This window comes from Oryctolagus cuniculus, chromosome 11 (genome assembly GCF_964237555.1).
Source record: "Oryctolagus cuniculus chromosome 11, mOryCun1.1, whole genome shotgun sequence".
Classification (NCBI taxonomy): Eukaryota; Metazoa; Chordata; class Mammalia; order Lagomorpha; family Leporidae; genus Oryctolagus; species Oryctolagus cuniculus.
In genome coordinates, this window is record NC_091442.1 from 9,465,569 (window position 1) to 9,493,558 (window position 27,990).

General features: G+C 54.1%; 1 protein-coding gene and 1 long non-coding RNA gene across 6 annotated transcripts in view; one reads left to right on the forward strand and one right to left on the reverse strand.

Moving 5' to 3' along the window:
• LOC127487350 (uncharacterized) overlaps positions 1–27,990 on the reverse strand; it is a 1,183,652-nt gene that overhangs the window by 206,497 nt on the left and 949,165 nt on the right. The gene's annotated exons all lie outside the window — the stretch shown is intronic.
• ATP9A (ATPase phospholipid transporting 9A (putative)) overlaps positions 1–27,990 on the forward strand; it is a 136,820-nt gene that overhangs the window by 38,723 nt on the left and 70,107 nt on the right. For all 5 annotated transcript variants that reach the window (XM_070051684.1, XM_070051685.1, XM_070051688.1 and 2 more), the window contains exons 4-9: positions 2,326–2,434; positions 17,598–17,656; positions 18,877–18,928; positions 20,617–20,711; positions 26,026–26,106; positions 26,980–27,055. In XM_070051684.1, coding sequence (XP_069907785.1) covers positions 2,326–2,434; positions 17,598–17,656; positions 18,877–18,928; positions 20,617–20,711; positions 26,026–26,106; positions 26,980–27,055 — 472 coding nt within the window. The remainder of the gene's footprint in view (positions 1–2,325; positions 2,435–17,597; positions 17,657–18,876; positions 18,929–20,616; positions 20,712–26,025; positions 26,107–26,979; positions 27,056–27,990) is intronic.

Here is a 27,990-nt window from a genome sequence, read left to right on the forward strand (position 1 = left end):
TGTTCAGGTTAAGTTTTAGCTTTTAGTTACTTTTTTCTTGGTATTAGTAACCTAGGAGGGGGAGAGAGTCCTCAGGAGACAGTTGAGGTTGTCCATAATGTTGTTTGTTTGATCTGATTTTTCTTGTTGCTGGGATAGACGCTGCGTGCCAACAAATGTCTAGATTTTTCTGCCAGCAGCTGCACCGGTCTTCAGGTTTCAGCTTGGTGGCTTTGACCTTTACCGTGCTCACACAGACACTGTCTCAGTCAACTCAGAATTTTCCATCACCCCAGAAAGTCCCCTCCCGCCCCTGCCAGCCACGGCTGCCCCCAGACGTAGCTCCCATCGGCTGGTTTGCTGCAGCAGATCTCTTTCTGATGTCAGCTTTACGGAAGAGGCTGAGCCCCTTCAGGGTTGCTTGTCTGGATGTCACCCGCCTGTGATTCCTCTGCAGGCTCAGACCACCCCACTAAAGCCTTTCTCTAAATATCTGTGCGTTACGGACCTCCTAGGTGGATGGTTGGAATTTATTTCTGGACAATGTTTGCATCTCTAGCCTTAGGGATGGCAAGTCTGCTAGGATTGACCAGGACTCTGCATGTGTGTGTGTGTGTGTGTGTGTTGAAGGTGTGTATATGTGTTTGTTGAGGCTGTGTGTGTTGAGGTTGTGTGTGTGTGTTGAGATTGTGTGTGTGTGTGAGGCTGTGTGTGTGTGTTGAGGGTGTGAGGCTGTGGGGGTTTGGCTGTATGTGTGTGTATGTGTGAGGCTGTGTGTGTGTGTGAGGCTGTGTGTGTGTGTGTTGAGGGTGTGTGTGAGGCTGTGGGGGGGTTGGCTGTATGTGTGTGTACGTGTGAGGCTGTGTGTGTGTGTTGGATGTGTGTATGTTGGCTGTGTGTGTGTTGAGGGTGTGTGTGAGGCTGTGGGGGTTTGGCTGTGTGTGTGGGGGGGTTGGGTGTGTGTGAGGGTGTGTGTATGTTGGCTGTGTGTGTGTGTGTGAGGCTGTGTATGCGCGGGTTGGGGGTGTGTGTGTGTTGGGTATGTGTGTATGTGTTGGCTGTGTGTGTGTGAGGCTCTGTGTGAGTGTTGGGTGTGTGTGTTTGTGTGTTGGTGTGTGTTGGCTGTGTGTGAGGCTCTGTGTGGGTTGGGTGTATGTGTGTATGTTGGCTGTGTGTGTGTGTGTGTGTGAGGCTGTGTGTGTGAGGCTGTGTATGTGTGTATGTTGGCTGTGTGTGTGTGAGGCTCTGTGTGGGTTGGGTGTATGTGTGTATGTTGGCTGTGTGTGTCTGTGTGTGTGTAAGGCTGTATGTGTGAGGCTGTGTATGTGCGGGTTGGGTGTGTGTGTGTGAGGCTGTGTGTGTGTTGGGTATGTATGTTGGCTCTGTGTGTCTGTGTGTAGGTTGTGGGTATGCATGTGCTTCACACCCGGTTGGCAGGCAGGCGGGTGGGGGCTGCATTCACGCGGGGCTGCGGGGTTGTCTGCCTGCAGCTCAGCACATCTCGCCCGAGGAGGCACAGGGCTCCCCCGCAGCTGTGCCACCTGTGTTGTTTGTAAGGAAATAACTTGGGGCAGCTGGAGACGGGCGGAGGCTGACAGGGGAAGGCTTTTGCCATTTTTGATACGAAAGGAAAAAATCCAGATGGGAGAGAGGTTCCTGCTGTGTGGCCCCGCCCCCTTCTCCCCACCAGATTTCATCAACTGGAACAGCCATGTCGTGTGTTGGGGGGGCGGCTTTGGAAGGGGGCTCCTGTGCAACCAGCTCTTCAGACGGTTTCCGTAGAGAAACTTGGGTCCTGACAGCGAGGCTGAGTGCTGTCTGCTTCCCTGCAGAGGCGGCTGGCCGGCCGTTAAGGATGACAGACGGCTTTGCTCTCGCGGAGTCAGGGCGGCGCTGGGTGGCCTGTGCCTCGCTCTGTCCCCTCCCTCACTCCCAGCCTCCTGGATTTCTCTGGATGCAGGACGGTGTGGCTGTGAGAGCCCTCGGGGAAGGTCCTGCACCATCCCTGTGCCCCGTCTCCTCCTCCTGGGGTCTCAGTACTGGGTCTCCTGGTGCTCAGTGCGTGGTGAGGGCAGAGCTGTTAGCGTCACTGCTTGCTTGCCTGCGGGGGCAGCTGGGCGCCTCACACCCCTCACAGCCGTGGACGTGGCGTCCTAGTCCCGCGTGTGGTGGTGTTTGGGGCGCGAGTGACGGCGTGCTCCCTAAGGGGGATTCAGAGAAGGGGGCCTGCCACGGCGTGTGCGTTTGGGACCTGCCGGCTGCCCTCCCGTGTGGCCTCTTCTGCCCCAGGCACCAGGGAGGGACAGTTGGGTTCAGCAGGCTCACCCTTGTCCTCGCTCTCCGCAGGGCTTCGTGCTGGCTGTCACCGTCATCCGGGAAGCGGTGGAGGAGATCCGATGCTACGTGCGGGACAAGGAAGTCAACTCCCAGGTCTACAGCCGGCTCACAGCGAGAGGTCAGCCTCCTGGCTCCGGGGCGGCCCCCGGGTTGCAACTCAGTCACAGCCGCTGACGGTTCTGGGAGCAGAGTTCAAGGCCCTGGGCGTGGCGGGCAGTTGGACACCAGGGAGGCCTCCTGCCTGAGGCCTGGTGGGACTTTCATCCAGCCTGGAGTTGGATCCGGGGGTTGTTGGCGGGGGCGTTACCGCCCCCCCCCCCCCCCCCTCCCGAGCAGCCCCTCTCCCTGGCCTGCCTGTAGGGTGCAAGCCTCAAAGATACTGTTGCAATGGTGACTTCTTTAAAGTCACGGTTGCAACTTCGGTTTTGAAAAGGCAGGAGACTGCCCGCCAGCCAGCCTGCGTCTGGGAAGACCCTTTCAAGGCATCCGAGGAGTTTTAGCTGTCGAGGTGTGCAGAGCATGTGGTCTGGCCTAAAGAGAAATGGCGAGGGACCCTTTAGTCACTGGCCCCTGTGTAAGGAACGTTGTGCATTTAAATGGTGCACCTTAAAGGACCCACCACAATATACCCTTGGAGAAACCACTTGGCTACCCAGCCGTGGCTGGCTTCCGTTGCCAGCTGCATTGGATTTGTTTAACACTTTTTACACTTGCCCGCAGAAATGCGAGAATGTGACCTACAGTTGCTGAGCTGGCTGGGGAGAGGGATTGATTGTCCCCCGAGATTGCTCACCCCACGTGCAGCTGAGGGAGTAGCGGCTATGCCTTGCCTTTAGGAACTTGAGAGTCCTGAAGGGCTCGGTCAGCAGACGCCTTAGGGATGGACGTGGAGCAGGCTCTGAGCCGCTTTGTGTTGAGAGCTGCAGCTCCCAAAGCAGCAAGCAGTCCCTCCACGGCTGCAGGCTGTTTGAGTAGAGTTTCCCTCTAGGAAAAATTTGGAGTTTATTTTGGACTTGAAACAACAACAACAAAAAGTTTTTAGTTACATCTCCCAAGGGCAGGAGGACATTTTGTTTTACTGTGTGTGGCTGCATTGTCACAGGTGGTAATCTGGTGCTAGTCTTTGGGGGCAGGTGCACAGAGTCAGCACAGAAGGGCTTGTGAAGGCAGACGTCAGACCTGCGACTGAGGCAGGGTGCCCCGGATGAAATATCAAAGGCAGACGGCTGGGCTGTGGATGATTCTGCCCTCCCCTTCCCGGCCCTGGCCTTAGCTCCACTCAGCTCTTCAAAAGCGCCGCGAAATGGCGGATGGCTCCGGCGTTAGGCACCTGCCTGCCTTTGCTAGTGTCCTGTGTGGCCGGGGTCTCCACTCTGGCGCTGTAGCAGCCCAGGGAAGCGCCAGTGCCGGGCTGGCTTATGCGATGCTCTCGGGGGAGCCCGGGCACTGAGTCCAGCTGGGAGGCTGCGGGACAGGGACCACAGGGCTTTCAGGACCTCACTACTGAATCAGTAATATTTCCTGGGCAAAGCTTTTCCCCAGTCTCGGTATTTAGGGAGTTGAAAATGAAATGACCAGATTTGTGTCTAACGTGGCAGGTTTTATTTTATTTTTTTTATCTTTACTACATGAATTATTTTTTTGTTTTAACAGCACTTTTTTTTTTTTCACAGCCATAGTTGGACTTCTTCATGGTCCTCCAGCACATGAACACAGTGTGTAATGGTCAGATCATAGTAATTAGTTTATCACCTCAAACATTTATCATTTCTTGGTGTTTGCATAAAAACTTTTTTTGTTAAAATAATATTGATCTGTTCATTTACTTGAAAGAGAGAGATTGAGATCAGTCTGTCATCCACTGGTTCACTCCCCAAATGACTGAAATGGGCAGGGCTGGGCCAGGCCAAAGCCAGGAGCCAGGAGCTCCGTCCAGGTCTCCCCTGTGGGTGTCAGGGGCCCAAGCACTGGGACCACGCTCTGCTGCTTTCCCAGGTGCATTAGCAGGGAGCAAGATCGGAAGTAGAGCAGCTGGGACTTGAACCAGCACTCCAATATGGGGTGCTGGTGGCCCTGCAGGTGGTGGCTTAACCCTCTGCACCACAACACTGATCCTGCACATGAAAGTTTCTTTAAAAAATTGCTTATTGATTTGAGACAGACAGTAGTTCACTCTCTAAATACTTACAGCAGTCCAGACTGCTCCAGGCAGAGACCAGGAGCTGGAACTCTGTGTGGGTCTCCTGTGCAGGTGCCGGGAATCCAGTTACTTAGCCATTACCCCTGCCTCCCAGGGTCCACACTGGCAGGAAACCGGTGTCAGGAACTGGAGGCAGGAGTAGAACCCAGGCGCTCTGCTGGGGATGCGCTAGGCCCAACACCACCCCCACGTGCCGTCGTCACACTGCTTTTAGGGTTCAGATGCTCCTGATCACCAGATGTCTGGCTGTCGTGTTTGCCCATGTGCTGTGTCGTGTCCTGATTCATGGGAGCACTGCTTCACTTGTGTCAAAGGCACACAGGGAGGGAGACACTCAAAGGTAGACACAGATCTTCCACCTGCTGGTTCAGGCCCCAGATGTCTGCAACAGCTGGAGATGGTGCAGGTGGAAGCCAGGAGTTTAGAACTCACTCCAGCTCCCCCCGTGGGTGGCAGCGATTCCACTGCTTGGGGCACCGCCTGCCGCCTCCTGGGGCATGCGTTAGCAGGAAGCTGGACTTGGCAGCAGAGCCAGGACTGGAACCCAGACCCTCCCATGGGATGCCGGTTCCCAAGTGGTTTCTTTTTTCTTTTTTTAAACATTTTTTTTTTTTTAAATCTATTTGAAAGAGTTACAGAGAGAGACAGAGACAGAGAAGAGACTGTCTTCCATCTACTGGTTTACTCCCAAATGGCACTGCTGGCTGGGGCTTTAACCTGCTGTGCCATAGTGCCAGCCCCTCAAATGATATATATTAAATGATATATATTAAAGATTTAAATGATATACATTAAAGATTCATTTATTTATTTGAAAGGCAGAGATACAGAGAGGCAGAGGCAGAGAGACGGAGAGAGAGATCTTCCATTCGCTGGTTCACTCCCCAAATGGCCCCAACAGCCAGAGCTGAGCTGATCCAAAGCCAGGAGCCAGGAGCTTCTTTCAGGTCTCTCACGTGGGTGCAGGGGCCCAAGGACTTGGGCCACCTTCTACTGCTTTCCCAGGCCATAGCAGAGAGCTGGATCAGAAGTGGAGCAGCAAGGACTTGAACTGACTTCCATATCTGATGCCGGCACTGCAGGCTGGGGCTTTAAGCCTATGTGCCACAGCGCCGGCCCCTCAAGTGGTATCTTACGTGGTGCACCACACACTCATTCCCAGTGCAACTTTGCTTTTTTTTTTTTTTTTTTTCTTTTTTTTGAAAATTTTATTTGAAATAATTGTCCAGAGGGAAAGAGAGAGAGATCTTGTATCCACTGGCTCACTCCCCAAATGGCTACAATGGCCAGACCTGGTGCAGACTGAAGCCAGGAGTCTGAAACTCTGTTTGGGTCTCCCTCATGGGTGGCAGGGCCCAAGGACTTGGACCACCTTCCAGTGCTTTCCCAGGCACATTAGCAGGAAGCTAGATCATAAGTGGAGCAGCCAGGACTTGAATTTGTGCTCCCATATGGGATGTTGATGTCACAGGTGGCAGCTTAGCCTACCATGCCGTACTGCTGGCCCACTGTAGTGTAGTTTCCTTAAAAATAATTTTGTTTTATAATAATTTGTAGCTAGCAAAAATGTTATGAAAGTCATTTGAGGGTTTTCTATAAGTTTTTCTCCCAGATTCACCAATTGCTAACATTTGACACATTTGCTTTTTAGACTCTTTGTCTGTCTGTCTGTCTCTATACAAGGCCATCGGAGAGTGACATTACCCCTACATGCTTCATTGTCTAACTCCTAGCAGGACATTTCTCCTGCATAGTGCAGCACAGGGATCAAAATCAGGAAACTCAGCATCCATACCATACTCTCATTTACAGTCCTTAATCAGATCTTGCATTTGTTCCAAAAATGTCCTGTGTGGATTTCTTCTCCTTCCCGTTCCAGGAACCCATCCAGTTTCGCCTGTTGCATTTTTCATTCTCTCTCCCTGGCTGCCCTGCTCGGCCCAGCTCTGCAGCTTTCTTTGATGGCAGTGATGTTTTTGCAAAGAACAAGCCAGCTTAGGCCAGGGACGGTCGCCTGCCTCTTGATTTGTGTTTGTCTGATGTTGCCTCAAAATTGGATTCACAGCATGCATTTGAACAAGAATTAACAGGTTTTTTTAAAAAAAGACTTATTTATTTATTTATTTGAAAGTCAAAATTACAGAGAGAGAGGGAGAGACAGTGAAAGACAGTGAGAGAGAGAGAGAGAGAAAAGATCTTCCACCCACTGGCTCACTCCCTAAATGGCCGAAATGTCCAGGACTTGGCCATGCTGGAGCCAGGAGCTTCCTCCTGGTCTCCCATGTGGGTGCAGGGGCCCAAGGACTTGGGTCATCTTCTACTGCTTTCCCAGGTCATAGCAGAGAGTTGGATTGGAAGTGGAGCAGCTGGGACTAGAACCACCGCCTATATGGGATGTTAGCATTGCAGATGGTGGCTTAATCCATTGTGCCACAGTGCCAGCCCCTGAATTAAAACATTTTAAAGAATGCCAATGAGACAGATTCTGGTTGGCTGAAGTTTGAAAAGTTGTAAGTTAATCAAATTGAGAAAATTTTAAATTTTAATAAAAAAAGTTTGATTTTTTTTTTTTTTTTGACAGAGTGGACAGTGAGAGAGAGAGAGAGAGACAAAGGTCTTCCTTTTGCAATTGGTTCACCCCGCAATGGCTGCTGCGGCCAGTGGGCTGCGGCCGGCGCACCGCACTGATCCGAAGCCAGGAGCCAGGTGCTTCTCCTGGTCTCCCATGGAGTGCAGGGCCCAAGGATTTGGGCCATCCTCCACTGCACTCCCTGGCCACAGCAGAGAGCTGGCCTGGAAGAGGAGCTACCGGGACAGAATCTGGCACCCCGGGACTAGAACCCGGAGTGCTGGTGCCGCAGGCGGAGGATTAGCCTATTGAGCCGCGGCGCCAGCCAAAAAGTTTGATTTTTAACAGTTGACCTAAAAGCTCTGATAATAAATTAGAAACTCCCATGTTAGGAAACATGGCTCCCACAGAGACAGAGCTCCCATCCCCTGGTTCCCTCTTCAAAGCCTCAGAAGAGCTGGGGGCTGTGGAGCCAGCAGCCAGCTCGGTCCAGGTCTCCCACGTGGGTGGCCGGATCTCATCTTTGCTGCCTCCCAGGGTCAGAGCTGGGCAGCTGGAGCCGGAGGTCAGACCCTGGAACTCCTGTGTGTGACGTGGACATCCCAAACAGTGTTCACACCCCCAGACCAGACACCTGCCCCCTGCTGGCAGCCTTTAAATAACGGCTTCTGACATGTTGGATCATAGTTTAAGGTGTATCTGAAACAGTGCACCAATTGCATTAACTTTTAAAAAAGCATTTACTTGAAAAGCAGAGTTACAGATAGCGAGACAGACAGACAGACAGATCTTGCATCTGCTGGTCCATTCCCCAATAGCTGAAACAGCCAGGAATCAGAAGTGGAGCAGCCGGGACTCAAACAGCTCAGCCCGCTGTGCCGCCATGCTGGCCCTGCATCTCGGAACCCGGAGAAGCCTGTCCATCCTCCGCATTTGCAGGGGGGAGTGCTGCTTTCAAACCCCCCCCCCCCCCCCCCCCCCGCTTGACGGGAGATCAGAGAGCAGCCGCAGCCCTGTGTGGGTTGTCATGTTTTAGTTGCAGGGCTGTCTTCCTGGGTTAATCACATTCGCCGGCACTGGAAATGAAATTGACAAGGAGAAGTGGAAGGCCAGCGGGCTTGGTTTTGTTGCCTGAGTGATGTGTGTGGGTCGGGCCAGGGGGAGCATCCAGTGAATGAGTTATTTCTCTCCACTGGCCTTCCCCCAACTGAGGTTTGTTCTCCAAGAAGGAGGTCTGCCTGGATTATCACAGGTGGCCAGGGAAATTGGATTTGCATTTTCAGAAGAGGAATTCCTGGGTCTTCATACCAGGAGTGCTTTCCCAGACTAACTCCAATCCAGGGCTAAGTGAACCGGGCAGATAATTAGCCTGAAAGAAAATGCAAACAGAGCGCCATTAGCACTCGTGCTGAGGCTTCTCTCCTGCTGTGGACATCTGGGCAGACTGACCTGGAGTCTTAAGTCAGGGTTTTGTTTTTTAAGATTTATTTTTTATTTGAAAGCAGAGTTGTAGCCAGGAGTGTGAGACCTATCAGGGTGCCCCACGTGGGTGGCAGGGGCCCGAGGACTTGGACCCTCCCCCCCCCCCCCAGCTGCTGTCCCAGGTGTCTTAGCAGCAAACTGGGTAGGAAGTGGAGCAGCCGGGGTTCATCTCAGGGCCGCCCGGCCGTGTTGTGGGCGATGGCTTAACCCGCTGTGCCACCTCTCTGGCCCCGAGTCCGAGGTCCGTGTACAAGGAGACACTCTCTCTCTTACCGTACTGCAGCTGCTCTGCGTCTGTGTGGTTAAAAAAATAAACCGACGTCCCCTGGTGCCTTTCTGCTGCCAGGTGTGTCTGAATGGGTGACCAGTGCTGTCCGCTCACCTTTCCCAGTTGTGCGGTCACCTCCAGATCTCACCTTCTCCAGTGTTCTGTTCAGAGTGCACTTGGGACCATCGTCTGGGGGTGCGGCGATGTGACTCGGTCTTGAGACCCAAGGCCACACTTGTTCTTCTCTTTGGGATTCTTGTGCTCAGGGGCAGATTAGCGTGGGAAGATGCATTGGTTGATGGGCTGCTGTTTAATTCCCTGGTTCGGGGCTCTGGGTACTGCCGATGTTTTCAAAGTTGACACCCTGTCCAGATGTGGGAAGACTCTAAGATGAGCTTTATGAGTTTTTAAAGAAGAGGATTACAGGAATAGCCTTTTTGGTGTGGCTAAAGCAAAACTACTGAGGTTGGGGGGGGGCGCTGTGGTGCAGTGGGTTAAGGCCGCTGCCTGCAGTGCCAGCATCCCATATAGGTGCTGGTTCTAGTCCCGGCTGCTGCTCTTCCAATCCAGCGCTATGCCAATGCCTAGGGAAAGCAGTAGAAGATGGCCCAAGTCCTTGGGCCCCTGCACCCGCGTGGGAGACCCGGAAGGAGCTACTGGCTCTTGACTTCCAGTCAGCTCAGCTCTGTCCGTTGTAGTCATTTGCAGAGTGAGCCCACGGATGGAAGGCCTCTCTCCCTAGCTCTCCCTCTCTCTGTAACTGGGAAGGGCCGTGGGTCAGGCCCTCAGCACGGAAGCCCCCCAGGCGCCCCCCATTCACATTCGGAGCCTCAGCATTTGTGAGTCTTACTTAAACATTTTGCCAAGTGCTTCATCAGCAGCCTCTGGCAGATGCAGTGACTGCAGGTTCACGAGGTTCAGTTTTTTTCTCTAAGTACTCAGTTTCACTTTATTAAAATCGTTGTAAACCGACTCACTTTTTAAGAAAACAACAGACTGCAAAATCTGCCTTGCAAATTGCACTGTGATCTTTTCCAAAAGGCCCTCCCACCCCCACCCCTAGGGTCTGTCTGCTTCTTGGTTTGTGGGCCCAGAGAAACCATTTATAATATTTATTTTAAAAGCCTCTGTTGGGTATAAACTTGTTACACTTAAACTTCAGCCTTTTTAAAGTCCTCGCTATTTTAAACAAAAGCCCCAGGAAGTGCTGGTGGTATTTATAATAACACTTCTGAACCCTCTGCCTGTTTGCACAAAAGCGGTCTTGTCTTGGACTGCAGGGAGAACACACAACTGTTATTTGAATATGAAAATTTCTGCTCCAAACCTCTGTACTCCGCTGGCTTTTAATGTGAACCCCAGGAAATGTACACACGAGCCGAGTTACAACTCATCACTGTCACAGTTAGATTAGAGTGTGAGTAAAGGGTAATGCATTAACCAGGGCTAGCGCCTGGAGGTTCTTGTTTGAGATCCACGAGCAATCCTGTCCTGCACGCACAATGAGAAATAGAAGTAGGGCTAGAGGTGTCCGGGGTCAGACGTAGCCCCCCAGTGCCCTGGAATTGATTTAAAAAAATTTTTTTTTTTTTGGGCAGGCTGTTCTGCAGTTTAACTGCGTTGTCACTCTCTTGTTTTGACTCGGGGGAAACATCTGGTTTCTCCGTGCAGTGTAGACAAACTGCACTTATCCGGAAGCTCTCACCCATGAAAGGCAGGGTTTGGGTTCTCCGGGTTTGCTTATGGAAGGCGTGGGGTCCTCTCTGCAGAAATAAACCGCTCTAGTCACTGGAAGGTTGTTCCCTGTTGTGAAGTGAGCCCGAGGCGTGGTTCACGCGGAGTGATGAAAGCCGAAAGGGACACATTTTTCCGAAGACATTCGATGACTTCCGGTGTCGTGGGCAGAGCGTTGTTCCACTCAACTCCTGCCAAGTCTCCCTCCCAGCTTCTGTGGCCTCTGTGAGTGTGCTTCACATCCTAGAGCCTGGACATGATGTGTGGGTACGTGTGTGTGGGTGCGTGCACATGCACGCTCAGGGGCCTGTGACGGCTTCAGGGTTAAGGACCCGGTTTTCCTGTGTACTTGTTAAAGGAGATTCCTGGACATTGTTTTTGTTTTTTAAATGCTTGTTTGTTTATCTTCATCTACTTGAAAGGCAGAGGAGTGTGATGTCAGAGGTCTTCCCTCCACTGGTTCACTCTCCAAAAGCCCCTAAAGCCAGTTAACTAGGCCAGGCTCAAGCCAGGAGCCGGGAACTCCATCCAGTCTGGGTGTGGGTGGCGGGGCCCAAGCACTTGAGTCATCACCTGCTGCCTCCCATTAGCAGGAAGCTGAACCCAAAGCAGAGTAGCGGACTGTTGAGCTGGCGGGAGAGGGAGTGACCAGGGAGGGCAGCTTACCCAGCTGTGCGCAACCCCGGCCCCGTCCAGGTCAGCTGCGTCATTTGCAGCCCAGTGCAAGCTGGAAGTGAGGCGTATTGTTCAGAAATCAGCAGTAGAGCTGTCACCCCAGCAGTGCACACCCCGACCCTGGCCCCACGTCCATCCTGGGCATGTAATGGGGAGATGAGACCCAAAACATGCCTGGGGGCTGGCTTGGGAAGGGGCTCAGTGGCACGCGTGCGAGCCGGGCAGGAGGTCAGCGCTGACCACTGTCCACATGCTGGCTGTTTGTCTCTCTCCTGCTACTTTGTCAGGGAAGACCAGACGACGCTCTACCCCATGGCTTTTCTGCGTCTTGACTTCCTTTTTCTCCTCACTTCTTGTAGGAGACTCAGAGCAGTGGGTGAGAGGTCAGAGGTCACGTTTAGGATGCTTTCCACTCTCTGCGAAGGTTTTTCATGCTGGGAGTCGGGCGCAGCTGCCGAGGGCTCCTCACTTCCAGTTTGGGCCCCTTTTCTCCGCCCTCCTTTCTCGTGCCTGCCTTCCCTACCAGTTTGTGAGGTCTTTAGACGGGAACATCTCGTCCAGGTCTCGACTCAGTCCTAGTGCCTGGCTAGGGGGAACTCACAGTAAGTGTAGGAATGTACATATCAGTGTGGTCCTCTGTTGGCGCTGTGGGGGTGGCTCCAGGACCACCCTGCCCCTCAATGGACGCCCGCGGCCCTTTCTACAATAGATGGCCAGGCACAGGTTTGCACAGGAGCTGTGCACATCCTCCCATTTAGATCAGATACTCTGCAGATCACTGGTAACGCTGCATGCACTGTCAGTAGTGAGCGTACCGTGCTGTGTATGGAATAGTTAGAGAACAGAGGATCTGTTCCTGTTCGGCGCAGGTGCATCTCCCCCCAGCTACTCTCAGTGGTGGACAGTGAGGACACAGAGCCCGTGGGTGTGGAAGGCCAGCTGGTTTTTTTTTTTTTTTTTTTTGCCTTCTTTCTGTTATTTGAGGGGCCGGCGCTGCGGTGTAGCCACCACCTGCAGTGCCATCATCCTATATGGGCGCCGGCTCAAGTTCCGGCTGCTCTACTTCTGACCCAGCTTTCTGCTGTGGCCTGGGAGAGCAGTGGAGGATGGCCCAAGTCCTTGGGTCCCTGCACTGCATGGGAGACCTGGAGGAAGCTCCTGGCTCCTGGCTTCGGATCGGTGCAGCTCCAGCTGTTGTAGCCATCTGAGGAGTGAACCAGTGGATGGAAAACCTCTCTCTCTCTGCCTTTCAAATAAATAACTAACTAAATCTTTAAAAAAAGGATTTATGTATTTGAAAGGGAGTTACACACACACACACACACACACACACACACACAGGTATATTCCATCTGCTTGTTCACTCCCCACGTGGCTGCAATGGCTGAGGCTGGGCCAGGCTGAAACCAGGAGCCAGAAGCTTCATCCGGATCTCGCATGCGGGCCATCTGCTGCTGCTATCTTGGGAGTCTTAGCTGGGAACTAGATAGGAAGAGGAGCAGCCAGTGCTTGAACCTGCGCCCATATGAGATTCCAGCATCCAGGTGGGCGACCTAACTGGCTGCACCACCACACCAACCCCAGGGCCTGGTTTCTTTTTCTTTTTTTTCTTGCTATGTTTTCTCCTTTTCATTCTTCTGATTTTGTCTTTTCTGAGTGATAACACACACACACACACACACATACACACGTGCACGCACACACACCATGTGCAACATGCTGCCAAAACTACATATTAAAAAAAACAAAACACTTATTTATTTATTTGAAGCACAGAGTTGCAGAGGGAGAGAGAATAGAGGTCTTCTATCTGCTGGTTCACTCCCCAGATGGCTGCAGTGGCTGGAGTGGGCCGACCTGGAGTCGGGAGCCTGGAGCCTGGAGCCTGGAGCTTTCTCCAGGTCTCCCATGTGGGTGCAGGGGCCCAAGGAATTGAGCCGTCCTCTGCTGCTTTCCCAGGCCATAGCAGAGAGCTGGATCAGAAGTGGAGCTCCCAGATCTCAAATAGGCGCCCACATGGGATGCCAGCACTGCAGGTGGCAGCTTTACCTGCTATGCCACAGTGCCAGCCCCCCAAACTACATAATTTTGATCACCCAAAAATGGCAATGTGGGGAAGAAAGCCCGTGTTTATGGAGAGCACCCAGTGTAGCTCACTGGGGTCTGGGAACCTGAGGGTCTCTGTTGGTTGGCTGAGACTCACACCCCAGACTGTAGAATGCTAATGAGTGACAGAGTGACCCCTGTCCTCCTCCTGACAGGGGACGAGAGACCTGGGGGCTGCCGGGTGGCAGGTACAGTCGGAGTGTTTGCGGGAAGGGTCGGCCTGCTGGGGTTACTTGGCAAGAGCTCTGCAAACAGCGTGGATTAAAGGGGGTTTGGTTGAGGCAGAGCAGATGGACCGAGAGGCAGGGTTCAGACGAACTGATCGTAAATCAGGACTCAGCTGCAGAGGGGCAAGGTCTGGGTCTGCTCTCTTAAACCTTTGAGCTGATTTAATTTGTTATTTTTTTTTCTTGCTGGAAAAGCAAGCTCGTGCTTACTGTAAACATCAAATGTGCAGAGCCGAGGGCTGTGAGTGCGAGAGAAGGGGGGCACGCCCACGTCCTGGGAAGAACCTCTTGGTGTGCAATCCTGACTTTCCCCCTGGTCCCACGGACACCCGTGTACACTGCAATTATTAAGCAGTAGGCGTTAAGACATCTGCCCTTCTTCGAGCGAGAGCTGAAGGGAAACGTGGTTCAGCACCTCGTGCAGATCTGAACACAGGTGTGCCCGTGCGGGTCAGGCCAGCGGCATAAATTTTCGTAGCAAAACCCCAAAACAACGTGTAAATTTATGTTTGGGAAAGTTCCCTGGTGCCGAGGGCCTCGCTGAATTTACGATCTTCCTGGCAGCAGCACCTTCATAAAGTCTCCAGGAAGAAGGGCCTGCGTGTGAGCACGTGGCCCGTGGCCCCTGGCAGTGGGTCAGGCAGTAGAAGAATCTGTCAGTCAGCCTCTTTCTACCTATTTCTAACCAGAGTGGGCTTCCAGCTCCCCAAGTTCTGCATCCCAGGATTCAACCAGCCTGAGCCTGAGAATGTTACATTGTTGCTGACACGCACTGTGTAGTTGGATCTAAGATGTTGATGGTTCCATAGCCTTTACCTGGTGTTAGGTATTACAAGTTATCTAGAGATGACTTTTAAAAGTATCCCCATAGATGCTTGGGTTATATGCAAATACTACATCGTGTTATTCCTAAGCCTTGGTGGAGTTTGCTATTGGCAGGGGGTTTCTGGAACCATGTCCCTGCAGGTGCCAAGAGACATGTCTCTAACTCTGGATTAGTGTGTGTTCTCCAGCCCTTCCGTAATACACTGACCAAAGCCGACTGCACGGCAGAGCTCCAGGCTAATGGGTCTCTCCAGCTTTTTGTGTTTCCCCAGCTCAGGCCACAGGATAGCATCTTAAAAAAAAAAAAAAAAAAAAAAAAAAAAAAAAAAAGATTTATTTATTTATTTATGTATTTGAAAGGCAGAGTTACAGAGAGGTGTGGGGGGGTCCCCCGTCTGCTGGTTCACTCCCAAGCTGGCCTCTATGGCCAGAGCTGCACTGATCTGAAGCCAGGAGCCAGGAGCCTCCTCTGGGTCTCCCACGTGGGTACAGGGACCCAAGGACTCTGGCTACTTTTCACTGCCTTCCCATGCCGAAGCAGAGAGCTGGATTGGAAGTGCAGCAGCTGGGACTCAAACTGGCGCCCATATGGGATGCTGGCACTGAAGGCTTTACCCACTACACCACAGCGCTGTCCCCAGCATCATGTTTTATGATTAGAAAGCACTATTCAGGGCTGCGGGCTCACTTAAGAGGGCAAGACCCTGACACTGGGCGGGCAGAGACCCCGGCAGCCACTGAGGGGTGGTTCAGAGCCCCACTGTTTGCTGAGCACTTTCTTGAAGTCTGTTGTCTTGGCATACAGACTGTCATAATGACCAAGTTTGAGGAAACACAGAAGTTAGTTACAGTCAGACTCTGCAGAACATGTTAAAAGGGGGTTGTTTCAATAGACATCATTTGAATGCTTTGAAAAATCTCAGTGGTGGTGAATTAAACTCTACATGGCTTTGAATTATGTTAAATACGGTAAAATATGAGAAATTATAAAATACTGTGGCATTGGGCACAGAGATTATTTCCTTTCTAAATATATTATTATTTTTTTAAAATTTTTTTATTTTTTTTTATTTTTTGACAGGAAGAGTGGACAGTGAGAGAGAGAGACAGAGAGAAAGGTCTTCCTTTGCCGTTGGTTCACCCCCCAGTGGCTGTTGTGGCCAGTGCGCTGCGGCCGGTGCACCGCGCTGATCTGATGGCAGGAGCCATGTACTTATCCTGGTCTCCCATGGGGTGCAGGGCCCAAGCACTTGGGCCATCCTCCACTGTACTCCTGGGCCACAGCAGAGAGCTGGCCTGGAAGAGGGGCAACCGGGACAGAATCCGGCGCCCCGACCGGGACTAGAACCCGGTGTGCTGGCGCCACAGGCGGAGGATTAGCTATTATTTATATATATATTTATTTGAAAGGCAGAGGTTGGGGTGGGGGATAGCTTCCATCCTCTGGTTCACTCCCCATGTGGCTGCAGCAGCTGGGGCTGGGCCAGGCTGAAGCCAGAAGCTGGGAACTCCATCCGGGTCTCCCACACGGATGCAGGGGCCCAAGCACGTGGGCTGTCTTCTGCTGCTTCCCAGGTGCCTTAGCAGGGAGCTCGATCAGAAGTGGAGCAGCCAGGACTCAAACTGGCACTCCAGTGTGGGATGCTAGTGTCACAGGCGGCGGCCTCACCCACTGCACTGCAATGCCAGGCCCAGAGTATTTAAGTCTTTATAAAGCAGAGGAGACTGGTGGGTGAGGCTGGTGTTTGTGGACTGATGAATTCCCCTGAGAAGAGCAGCTCCTGTCTCCCTTCTCGCTCTTGCCCTGGGGGACACACTGATTGAGGGGCTCCTGTCCTGGCTGAGCGTTGGTAAGTCAGATGGGCCTCTTAGGAGACACCAGTGACCAGTAAATGTTGTTGGACTTTGCTACCTTGTATGAAAACCTGATCAGAATCAAGGCCCACTTCCCCCTGGACTTGCCCACAGGGTGCAGGATGGCCTGGGCCCCACTGGCCCTGCCACCTCGTCTCTTGCCGTTCCCTGTTTTCCATGTCATGCTTTGGGTCTGGAGGCCCCACGTGCGCAGTGCAGCCCTGGGGACACCACTTGCCCGAGCTCAGGCTGCCTTCGCCTTGGATCCCGGTGACCACAGTGCCCTTGGCCTGGCTCTCTCTGGCCTCAGCTCTCCGGCAGAGTTTTTGACATCCACTGCGCTGGTTCTCCAGCACCACTCGTTCATTATTTACTTCTCCCTCCCTCCACTAGAGTTTGAGTTCCCAGTATCCCCGGCCCGTCGGAGGCATCAGCAGATGTTACTTGACTGTTGAGTGAGCGAGCAAGTGCTGTCTGAGTGCTGGGTGCTGCTCCGGGTCCTACTCTGGAGGGCAGGTTCCCCTCCTGCCTGCTCCCTGAGCACCCCGCACCTGCCGTCACCCTGCACATGCGCTCTGGCACTCCCGGCGTCCGGCCGATGGCCTCTCTCACCAGAAGAGAAGGTCGGAGCCAAAGCCCGTGGGCCATGTTCAGCCCCGCCCATTGGGTTTTGTACAGCCTGAGAGCCAAGATGGCTTTTAGGTTTTCAGAGGTAAAAATGAACCGTACAAAAGATGATTCGCCTTTTGGGGCGAACACCTGTCAGCAGGCTGAGGACACTGCCTCTTGGCCGGGGCGGAGGGGACCTTAGCTTTCCTGTGTGAGCTCTTTAGGGGATGTGGGTTTTGACTCCAGGACTGGACTTTGACCTCTCCAAGGCCGCGGGCACCGTCTTTCACCCGAAGGACGCAGCACTCAGCCTTGTGTTTATTAGCGCTGAGCTCAGCTCGCCGATGTTTGTCCCTCACTCTGCACGTAGACGTGGGTGCCAGTGGCGCGGACCTGTTCCCGCTCTGAGACTTGCATCTGGCTTCTTCTGACGGTGACTGTGCAGATGAACCGAGGCCGCCGACAGCTGTGCAGTGCTTAGCACAGGGTCCGTGCCTGGTGTCAGCTTTTGTTGTGCGTCCGGATAGACAGCCGGCAAAAATCATGTAGTCTGACCACGATCGTATAAACCAAGCCGTATAGAGATTGTAAATGGTAGGGTAAATCTGTCATTTGGGGTTAGCCTCTTTTTTGGACGGGGGGAGGTAGTGGTTTTAGAAACGCTTCTAGGTCACGGTTTAGACGGACGCCGTTCTGAAGGGCGTGAGTCACCTCGGACCTGTTGCCTTGCAGGCACCGTGAAGGTGAAGAGCTCCAGCATCCAGGTGGGGGATCTCATCATCGTGGAGAAGGTGAGTGGCCGCCGCTGGCCGGCTGGGCTGCCCTGGGCGTGGGCAGACCAGAAGCCCTGGCTGTGCCGTCCTGGATCTGCATGTGGCATCTGTGTCTCCGGCGGGCGAACTGGTTGATGCCTTCTGGGATTCTGTCCAACAGCTGGCATGAGACACAGAGAAAAATATTCCTTCAAGGTTTATGTGTGTTGGTTAGCCAGGACTTCTGTGTATAAACACAAGTGCAAGCTTTGATTTCCTGGCCAATACGTTTATTGTTTTGGAAGTATAGAAAATTATCATAAAATTTTTCCTAAAAGCGTGCTTGCTACATACTCCAAAATATTTATCTCATTTATCCCTGAGTCATTTCAGCACTTAAACACTGTGCTTGCTGACCGTTTTATGGGGAACAGACTGTGAGAACAGTAACAAGGGCGGAAGCACCCTTTTTAAAATGGCAGTGTTAATGTGTTGGTTACTTCTGCAAACATCCATATCTCTTTGGGCAGGATGTGTTTAGAGGGTGTCGGATTTGAGGGGCAGTCCTGGAGAGCCTTAGAATAATATTTGATTAGAAAAGGATTATGTCCTCCCTTGTTTCTGTAGGAATTGAACTATGCTCTTTTAAAAGGATTAAATCCGAGAACTCAGAGTTGATTTGAGGTGAAGTGAAGCTGCTTGGGGTGGCAGCTCAGCGGAGCCTGGCGAGCCCGCCCCGGTGTGGCCAGGGCTCCGCGGCAGTCACACGTCCCACAGGGGCGCCCAGGGCTCCCCCTTTTCTGGGGATGACATTTGCTGCTGCTTCCTCCTTCACTTCCTTATTAACACCCCCGCCCCCGAAGCTGGGAGATAGGTAGAAGCAGAAGGCAGGAGCCCAGGAGGTCCACCTTGGAGTCTCCGCCACCCAGGGACCTGGAGGAGGGCCAGGCGGGGTGGGTTTGCAGCCCCCAGTCCTGGGGCTGGAATTTCAGGGTGGGATTTGCTACAAAAACTTGGAGCTCCCTTTGTGAGATAAGATTTCACCAGGGGATTAGCAGAGTAGCAGCCGTGTGCAAGATTTTTCAGATTCAAAACAAAATAAATCCCCAAGTCTGTCTTTGACAGGGGCAAAAACTTAAAAGTGCTGGTGGGTTTAGGCCCCTCCCCTCCCCAGCGTAGGGCCTAGGGCCAGGGTGGGGGGCGGAAACCCCCCGGGAGGGGGGGCCTGCCCAGTAACAGGCTTTCTTTTCATGACACAGAACCAGCGGGTCCCTGCTGACATGATCTTCCTGAGGACGTCCGAAAAAAACGGTAAACATCTGAGACCAATTTGGAAAAGAACCATTAACCTTTCTGTGGTAATTTGGCAAAATAATAATTTGGAAATGTCACAGAAGTAGATTTTATCGTTTTGGAGCCACGGAGGCGCATCAAAAGCATCTTTTTTAGTCCAGCGGTCTGAACGAAACGCCGTGGGTGCTCTCGGGTCAGCAGAGCCTGGTATGAACAAGCGGGGCTGGGGGACGCCTGCTGACGTCACCCACGCAGGCAGGCTTTGCTTCTCCTCCCCCTGGGGCTCAGCTGGGACGGCCGGAGGCGGAGCTGTGTGTAGCCAGAGCAGCACAGGGAGTCCGTCTTCTCAGGAGGCATGGGGAGAGGCGTGGGGAGATGGGCTGTCGGGACGGGGAGCAGGTGCGTGCCCTTTGTGCCCTCGGCTCACAGCAGGCACCGTGCCCGTGGCACCTGCCAGGCGGCTTATCATAGCCAGGGTCTGGGGAGTGACTGAGACCCTTCCCCCTGCAGTCACTGCCACCCTCTCCCGTGTGCTGTCTGGGCTCATAACCTCCTCACTTAGGATTTTCTGTGAGGAAGCGAGACCGGTTTTTCTTCCTATCAGCCCAATCTGAGATTCTGGACATCTCAACAGTTTGCATTCCTGTTCCTTTGAGGTCGCCGTGACCTGTTTTATTGTGCATCAGATAAAAGTGCCAGTGCAGTTTTATATGACTGATACGTCAAGTCCTCAGGAGAGGGGGTCGAAGGTCTGAGGTTCAAAGTCATCTTCTAAAAACCACAATTTTGCCTTCACATTGGCTCTTGTGTCCCGTGCAGAAAGAACTGAGCACTGTGGGTTAAGGCCCCGATGCACCACCCACGTCTCCACCAAAAACACGCATCTGGGTGCTCCGTCTCAGTAGCAGTGCCGGTGAATTGGATAAGTTTTCCATCTGCAGCTGACTGTGTGGACTTGTATGTCAGACTGTGTCATGATCCGTAGAACATACCAGCCCATACAGTCATGCTCTTATCCAAATTGCTCGGGACCAACAGTGTTTTAAATTTTGGATTTTTTCATATTTTTGGACTGCTGGGGGTGGGGCCCACTCTGTGGAAGCCGTTCGTGTTTCGCGTATACCTGTGCTCTTAGCAGGAAGGGGATTTTATGCGATGTTGAACCAGTGAACTTCTGCGATCTTTAACCACGTTGTGCATGGACGGCTTCCCGCTCGTGGTGTCACCGGTGCTCGGGAAGCCCGAGACCGAGCAGCATTCGGATTCTGGCTTCCAGCATGAGCCGTGCTCCTCAGTCATCACAGCAGACGCTGCCCTGGCCACTGTGCCCGGCTTCGCCTTGAGGGCACAAAGCTAGTAGTGGCAGAGCCCCGACTTGAACCCAGGTGGCCCGGTTCCTGAGGAGGTGCCCGATGGCCTGGAAGGCTGGGCTCTGCGTGCTGACTGCCCTCTGTCACCCTCCCAATCCTCCCAGGCAGCTTGTCCAGACGAGGATGCGCTGTGGCTTAGCAGGAGGTCACGTCCACCATTTGGACTCAGGCGTTTGCGGCCCAGAGCTCATGGAGCAAGGGGAAGCAGGTGTTTATTTTCCATCTTGGGTGCTGGCCGCTGCTCGGCTCTCTTCGCAGAGCGAGGGTTGCCCAGCGTGGCCAAGGTGGAGGTCCTGAATCACAGGTGACCAGATGGCTCCTGGCTTCCTCCCACAGGGTCTTGCTTCTTGCGGACTGACCAGCTGGACGGAGAGACGGACTGGAAGCTGCGGCTCCCCGTGGCCGGCACGCAGAGGCTCCCCACTGCCGCCGTGAGTAGCTGTCCAGGCTGCAGCCGCGGGCGCCTGGTCGGAGCAGGGCTCTCCGGCTCAGGTGTGCTGTGCCGGGTGCGCAGGGCGGCTGCTGGGGCCTGCAGGGGCCTGGGGCGGGTGTCCGCTCCCGCTCCCATGGCCGTGCCCTAGGCAGACCCTGCCTGCAGGGAACCAGCTCTTTGCAAAGGCAGCTTGAATGAGTTAAGGACCTGGACTTGGTAGCTGGCCAGTTTGGGCAAGGTGAGCCCCGAGCGTCCGGCGGCCTCTCATCCCCTGGGAGTGTGTCCCGCAGCTGTTCTCCGTGTGCTCTGCTGTCTCTCCAAGCTCTGGGCCGCCCCGCTGCCCTCAGCTCCCCGGCCCCACGCCAAGGGAGCTTCTGCTTTGGGCGTTTGCCCTGGCTGGTTCCTCCACTAGGAGCCCGCTGCTGGCCGCTGTGGCCGGGCCGGGCAGCACAGCGTGTCCCTGAGCGTTTGTGCACAAGGCACCTTGGCAGAGCTGCGTTTTCGTGCCGTTCTCCCGAAGCAGGGGCCCTGCGAGCAGGCCCTGCCGTGCGTAGGCTGGGCCGAGGGTAGCATAAGCGCCCAGAGAGCGGCCTGTCCCACCTGCGGTCTGGAAGGATCCGGACGCTCTGACGCTGCCCGTGTCTGCTGTGTCGATGCTGTCTGCCAGGACGGTGCAGGCGGGCGGAGCCGCCCTCTCCTCACGGAGCTCCCCTGGCAGCGCGGCCAGCACACGCCTCTTTCACGGCCGATCAAAAGCGAGACGGCACCGTAGCCCTGGTTAATCTTTAACCAGGAATTCTGGGGCAGCAGGTTTCTAACCCCAGCCTGGGAGCATTTAGAGCACCGTGGTGCCCGAGAGTGAGATGGAGCTAATCCATCCACCTGGCCTGATTTTCCCTGGGGGACATGAGTTGCTTCCTCGTAAGAGGTCTCCAAAGAAAGCCTCAGAGTGACTTGAAGAACTGCATTCTAGAGTCTGGAAGAGCCTGGAAGTGGAGACGGCAGCACACGCCACGGCACAGGGTCGGGTGTCTCGGTGCCCTTGGAAGTGTCGCCTGGTTTAATACACATTCCCTTTGCCCCTTGTCTGGTCCAGGGCTTTGTGGGCCTGTGGGGTCTGAGCAGGCGGTAGCATCGTAACCAGAATTTAGGTGAAAGTAATTATGTGAAGAGATTACCTGAGTAATATAGAGATATCTAGTTGGCCAAAAAAAAGATGCAAGGGTGGACGTTTGGTGCAGGGGTTAAACTACCTGGTGAGACACCTGCACCCCATCACAGTGCTTGAGTCTGATTCCAGCTTCCTGCTGAGCACACCCTGGGAGGCAGCAGCTGATGGCTCAAATAATTCCGTCCAACTTCCTGCGAGTACACCTGGTCGGCAGTGGGTGATGGCCCAAGCACTCGGGCCCCTGCCACACACATGGGAGACCCAGGTGGAGTTCCTGGCACCCAGCTTTAGCCTGGACCAACCCTGGCTGCTGTGGGCATTTGGGGAGTGAACTAGCAGATGAGAGATCTCGATTCTCTTTCTCTCTGCCTTTTAAATTAGGTCAAAATTAAAAATTAAAAATCAATCCTATGGAAAGCTATGGGAGGAAAAGCAAAATGTCACTCACGGCTTCTGCCCCAGTTCTTGTCTTCCTCCCAGAGGGGATCAGGCAGAACCGCTATGGGCTTTCCAGATCCTTCTCTGTCGGACACACAGCTGCAGGCCTGTCTGTGGCTGGTGATCCCACGTAATTGGGATCAGAGTGTTTGTTGTTCTCAGCTTTTCGCCTCAGTGTTGTCTTTAGGCTTCTGCTTATCAACACACAGACCACAGTGCAAACACGCATGCGTGTGGCACCTCCTGGCTGGTGGTCAGTGCAGAGGCTGCCTGGGTCGGGGGGAGGCCAGGAGCACCTCCTCCACTGTAGACCCCTGTTTCCAGGTCAGGATGTTGGTCCAGGTTTGCTTGAATCCTTATTTCTTTCTTTCTCTCTCTCTCTCTTTTTTTTTTTTTTTTTTTTAAAGATTCATTTATTTATGTGAAAGAGTTACACAGAGAGAGGGAGCAGAGAGAGAGAGAGAGAGGTCCTCCATCTGCTGGGTCACTCCCCAGATGGCTGCAGTGGCTGGGGTGTGCTAGGCCGAAGCCAGGAGCCAGGAGCTTCTTCCAGTCTCCCACGTGGGTGGCAGGAGCCCGGTCACTTGGGGCGTCTTCTGCTGCTTTCCTAGGCCATCAGCAGGGAGCTGGATCAGAAGTGAAACAGCCGGGACTCGAACCGATGCCCGTATGTGGCGCCGGTGTTACAGGCAGTGGCTTTATCCACTTTGCCCCTGGTTGGTTGTGAAACCCAGAGGGCCAGGTTTTCATGGACCGCGTAAATGTCGGTCGTTTGGTGAAGTTGGAAAGCTCGGCCCATCCTTGCTTCCACCTGCGTCGTGTTCATAGATGTGAGGGTGCCCCCACCCCTTCATCTTCACGGGTAGTTCCCCGTTTATCTGGCACCTGTAATCAGGCGTCAGGTGCAGAAGTGAGACTTGCCTAGTGAGGGAGTCCCGGCTTCCCTCTGAAGGTCAGGTGAATGGGGTGAGCAGGATCTTCTCATGCGGTGAGGACCTTTCTTCTGCCAAGGGCCACTTGGATATTTGTAACATCATTCGTGGGCCGTACGTAATGGTCCACCGACAAATGAGCCTGCTCCGGCTTCACTGAATTTGGGGTCCCCTGCCCCTGCAGCTGAGTGGGGGCCTGGGATGAGCTGGAGCAGGCTGCAGGGGGACCTGTGGCTTTTCGCTCAACACCGTCCTTAGGGCCAGGATGTCTCTGTCCCCTGTCCTGCCCTCTAGCTTGTCCTCAGGATCAGTAGTGCTGGTTTTGCACGAATTGTGTTAAAACGCACAGGAAGTATGAAGAATGGAGAGAGGGAGGGGAGCAGATACCTGGTGCTGGCAGAGCTGGGCACGGGGACAGCAGGCGTGACCTCCGGCCCCTGGTCAGACATGTCCTGTGACATGTCTTGCTGTGGCAGGTGTGGGGCCAGGCCTCCCGTATTGCCTCTCGGACCTGTTCTGCTCCCCTAACCCATGGTGAACACTGAAGGAGACTGAGGCCAGGGGGCTAGCAGTTCTTCCAAACTCAGGTTGCTGGTTTGTGGGGCTGGGGTCTACCCTCGGTCTGTGTGTACAGAGCCTTATCTGTGACCAGCAGGTGAATGGTCAGGGGTCGGTACTCCAGAGCCCTCCTAGCGAATCCCTTTCCTGTTAGGGAGCAGAAGCCGTGGAGAAACGGCAGCGTCTCGTCAGTCCCTGTCATGCAGGAGGGAGCTTGAGTGTGTGCGCTCCGGCTCCCTCTGTGGATGCCTGGAGCCGAGGACAGTACCCAGTCCTGAACAGCAACAGCCGTGCCCACAGTAAGGTGGAACTTAGGAATTAAGTACACTGAGAGATTAACATTAATTAATTAACATAATTAATAATAGAGTGTTTATTTTTTGAGCTTGGGTAGCTGAAATCACAGATGAGGGGATGACGATATAGAGGAAAAATAATAACATTTTATTTTTGAAAGGCAGAGAGAGAGAGACAGAGAGAGAGAGAGAGAGAGATAGATGGATGTCTTCCATTTAATGGTCCACTTCTCCAAATGCCCACAACAGCCAGGGCTGGGTCAGGCCAAAGCCAGGAGCCAGGAAATCCATCTGGGTCTCCCATGTGAGAGGCAGGTGTGTTAGTAGGAAGCTCGAGCATGGGCAGAGTAGCTGGGACTGGAACCTGCACTTGGATGTGGGATGCCAGTGTCACAAATGGCAACTTAACCTGCTGTGCCATATGTTGGCCCCTTATCATTATTATTATTTAAAGATTTATTTTGTAAGTCAGAGTTACAAAAGAGAGAGAGAGAGATAGAATGATTTTTTTTTTTAATTTTTTTGACAGGCAGAGTGGACAGTGAGAGAGAGAGAGAAAGGTCTTCCTTTTGCCATTGGTTCACTCTCCAATTGCCGCCGTGGCCAGTGTGCTGCGGCCAGCGCACCACGCCTATCCGAAGGCAGGAGCCAGGAGCCAGGTGCTTCTCCTGGTCTCCCATGGGGTTTAGGGCCCAAGCACTTGGACCATCCTCCACTATTTGAAAGAGTTGCATAGAGAGAGAAGGAGAGGCAGAGAGAGAGAGAGAGGTCTTCCATCCAATGGCTCACTCTCCAATTGGCTGCAATGGCCAGAGCTGTGCCAGTCTGAAGCCAGGAGCTAGGAGCTTCCTCCGGGTCTCCCATGCAGGTGCAGGGGCCCAAGGACTTGGGCCATCTTCGATCTCTGCTTTACCCAGGCCACCATCAGGGAGCTAGACTGGAAGTGGGGCAGACAGGACGTGAACTGGTGCCCATATGGGATGCCAATTTTGCAGATGGTGGCTTTACTCACTATGGCAGCCACTATTATTATTATTATTTAAAGATTTTATTTATTTTTCTGAGAGGTAGAGTTACAGAGAGAGGGCGAGACAGAGACAAAGATCTTCATCTGCTGGTTCACTCCCCAAATGGCTGCAGCGGCCAGAGCTGGGCCGATCCAAAGCCAGGAGCCAGGAGCTTCTTCTGGGTCTCCTACGTGGGTGCAGGGGCCCAAGCACTTGGTCCATCTTCTGCAGCTTTCCCATGCCATAGCAGAGAGCTGGATCGGAAGAGGAGCAGCCATGGCACAAATTGGCGCCCATGTGGGATGCCGGCACCGCAGGTGGCTTAGCCCGCTGTGCCACAGGGCCGGCCCCTGTTATTTCTGTAGCAGCCATCTCAACAGGTGTGAGGCCTCTCGTTCCTTTTCCGCTCCTCCCAAAGCTCAGAAGCCCCATTCAAGGAGGCTAAGAGCTAAGAGCTAAGAGGCTAAGAGCTAAGAGGCCACGGGAGCCGGAGCTCAGCCGACCCTGGACTGGGTGTTCCAGCTGCGGCCTGGGCTGAGGCTGGAGAATGCTGTGTGCCCTCAGAGGAGCGGGTCCCTCTTTGCAGCCTCAGGGTGTCTCGCCATGGTCTCAGCATCTCCGAAACTCACCTGACGGTGGATTTTGCTCTTCTTTCTGCCTGCTGGGTGATTTTGAGAGCCTGTTCGCTGTGTGTGGGAAGCACAGCTCTCTCCTTTTCTCTCTGCCATCACGAGATGACTGATCTCCCCGCTTTGCACTCACCCAACTTGAGCGCCCTCTAGATGGGGCCCAGAGCCCGGCCACGCGCAGTTACAGCTGCTTCTGCTCACGCACAGTGGGCGCCTCCTGAGACCTTGACCCCCAACTGACTGTTGTTTTTTATCTCCACACTGTCCCCTGTGTGGGACAGGACCTTCTTCAGGTCCGATCGTACGTGTATGCGGAGGAGCCAAACATTGACATTCACCACTTTGTGGGGACGTTCACCAGGGTAAGTGGCAGGAAGGGCCTGGGGGTGGGGCGTGGCCAAGGCGGGGTTTCCAGCCAGGTGGGCTGAGGGTTGGGGGGAGGCGGAAGCCCACCGTGACAGCCGCCCCTTGATCAGGCCAGCACACCTGCCTTCCTTCTGGTCTCGAACCCAGAGCCCGTGCTGTCATTCTGCAGGTGGTCCCTCCTGCCTCCTGCAGGGCTTCTGTTCCGCTGACCTGTCTGGCAGTTTTGAAGCCACTTCCAGGCCTTTCAGCCTAGATGCTACATTTGGGTTTATTTCCCCAGCATGGGACTATTGAGTTGTTTGCATCCGTGTTCTCACTCCTGAAGCCCCGGGACTCGCCAGCGGAGCGCCACATTTCAGTTCTTACCCCTTGACGCATCTTCGCGGTGTTGAACACCTGCCCTGGTTTGAGCCCGAGCATCTCTGTGGGCCCGGGGAGCTCCGAGGCGGGAGGCGGGCTCGGCTGTGGCTTCCAGACGAGCACGCGGTCTGATCCAGTGCACCCCTCGGCGTCCCGTCCTGAGACGAGCAAGCTAGAAACAGCTCAGACGGCCCCCGGATCCACGGGTTGTGCCTCTGAGGCGTCCGCCGGCCGCACGTCGGAAGAGTCTTAAAAAGCCACGTCGGTGCTGAACACGTGTGGACTTTTCCTCGCTGTCTTCCCTAAAGGAAGACAGTGCTTACAGCAGGTGTTGGGAGTCGCTGAGAGACGATTTAAACTCCACGGAGCGGGGTGAGGGCAGTGCCAATGCTGCCCCCTTTAGGCATTTGAGCAACGTGGGTTTCTGTCTCCCTTGGGGTCCGGGAATGGCCCCTGTGGGATTCCCAGGGACGGCTGCAGTGAACGTGTGCTTGTCTGGTCTCTTCCAGGAGGACAGCGACCCTCCGGTCAGCGAGAGCCTGGGCATCGAGAACACACTGTGGGCCGGCACCGTGGTGGCGTCAGGTGAGGTGCCGAGCGGGGAGTGTGTTAGCCATTTGAGCAGGGGAGAGTGTTCATCTGCAGTCAGATCACTCATCTGTCACTCGGGACAGCTAGTGGTCCATCAGGAGGCTACTTCCCCCTGTTCCGGTCCCTCTGGGGATTTACACCGACGTCTCGCATGGCTCGGATGTTTGCAGCGGTCCAGAGGAGAGGCCCGTCCCTGTCCATCGGCACAGATTGACATGCTAATCTGTCCCAGACACCCAGTCACGCTGGATGGCCCGTGGGGGCTGCCCGTGGCGGGGCTGCCTCGTGGGGAGGGCCCTGGGCCCGAGATGGAGCCACTGTGTTTAGAACATCTGGGCAAGTAGAGCTGCTGCTTCGGGGGAGAGGCTGGGCCGACATGGAGCGGCTGCGGGGCCAGGGCTCAGGTTGGCCTTGGCAGCCCGCGTGTGCTGTGTCAAGCCCCTTACTCTTCCGGAGGGACGGGGATCGTAAAGGACAGAACGAGACAAGAGCGAGATGGCCACGCTGTGCTGCCCCTGGCACAGGCAGGGACACGATCAGGAGGAACTGCATTCCTTACAGACACAGGCGCTTCTTCCCTCTCCTCGCAGGCTGGCGCATCCATGGGAAAGTACATAGATCCCAGATGTAGCATTTGATGGACTGTTACACAGGGGCCGCCCCACATGGCCCACACCTGATCAAGAAGCAGGGTGTTGGGGCCGGTGCTGGGGCGTAATGGGAAACACCAGATTCCCATATGGGCACCGGTTCGAGTCCCAGCTGCCCCACTTACCATCCAGCTCCCTGCTAATGGCCTGGGAAAGCAGCTGAAGATGGTGCAAGTACTTGGGCCCCTGCACCCATGTAGGAGATCTGGATGAAGCGCCTGGCTTTGGTCTGGCCCAGCATTGGCCGTTGCGGCCATTTGGGGAGTGAACCAGAGGGTG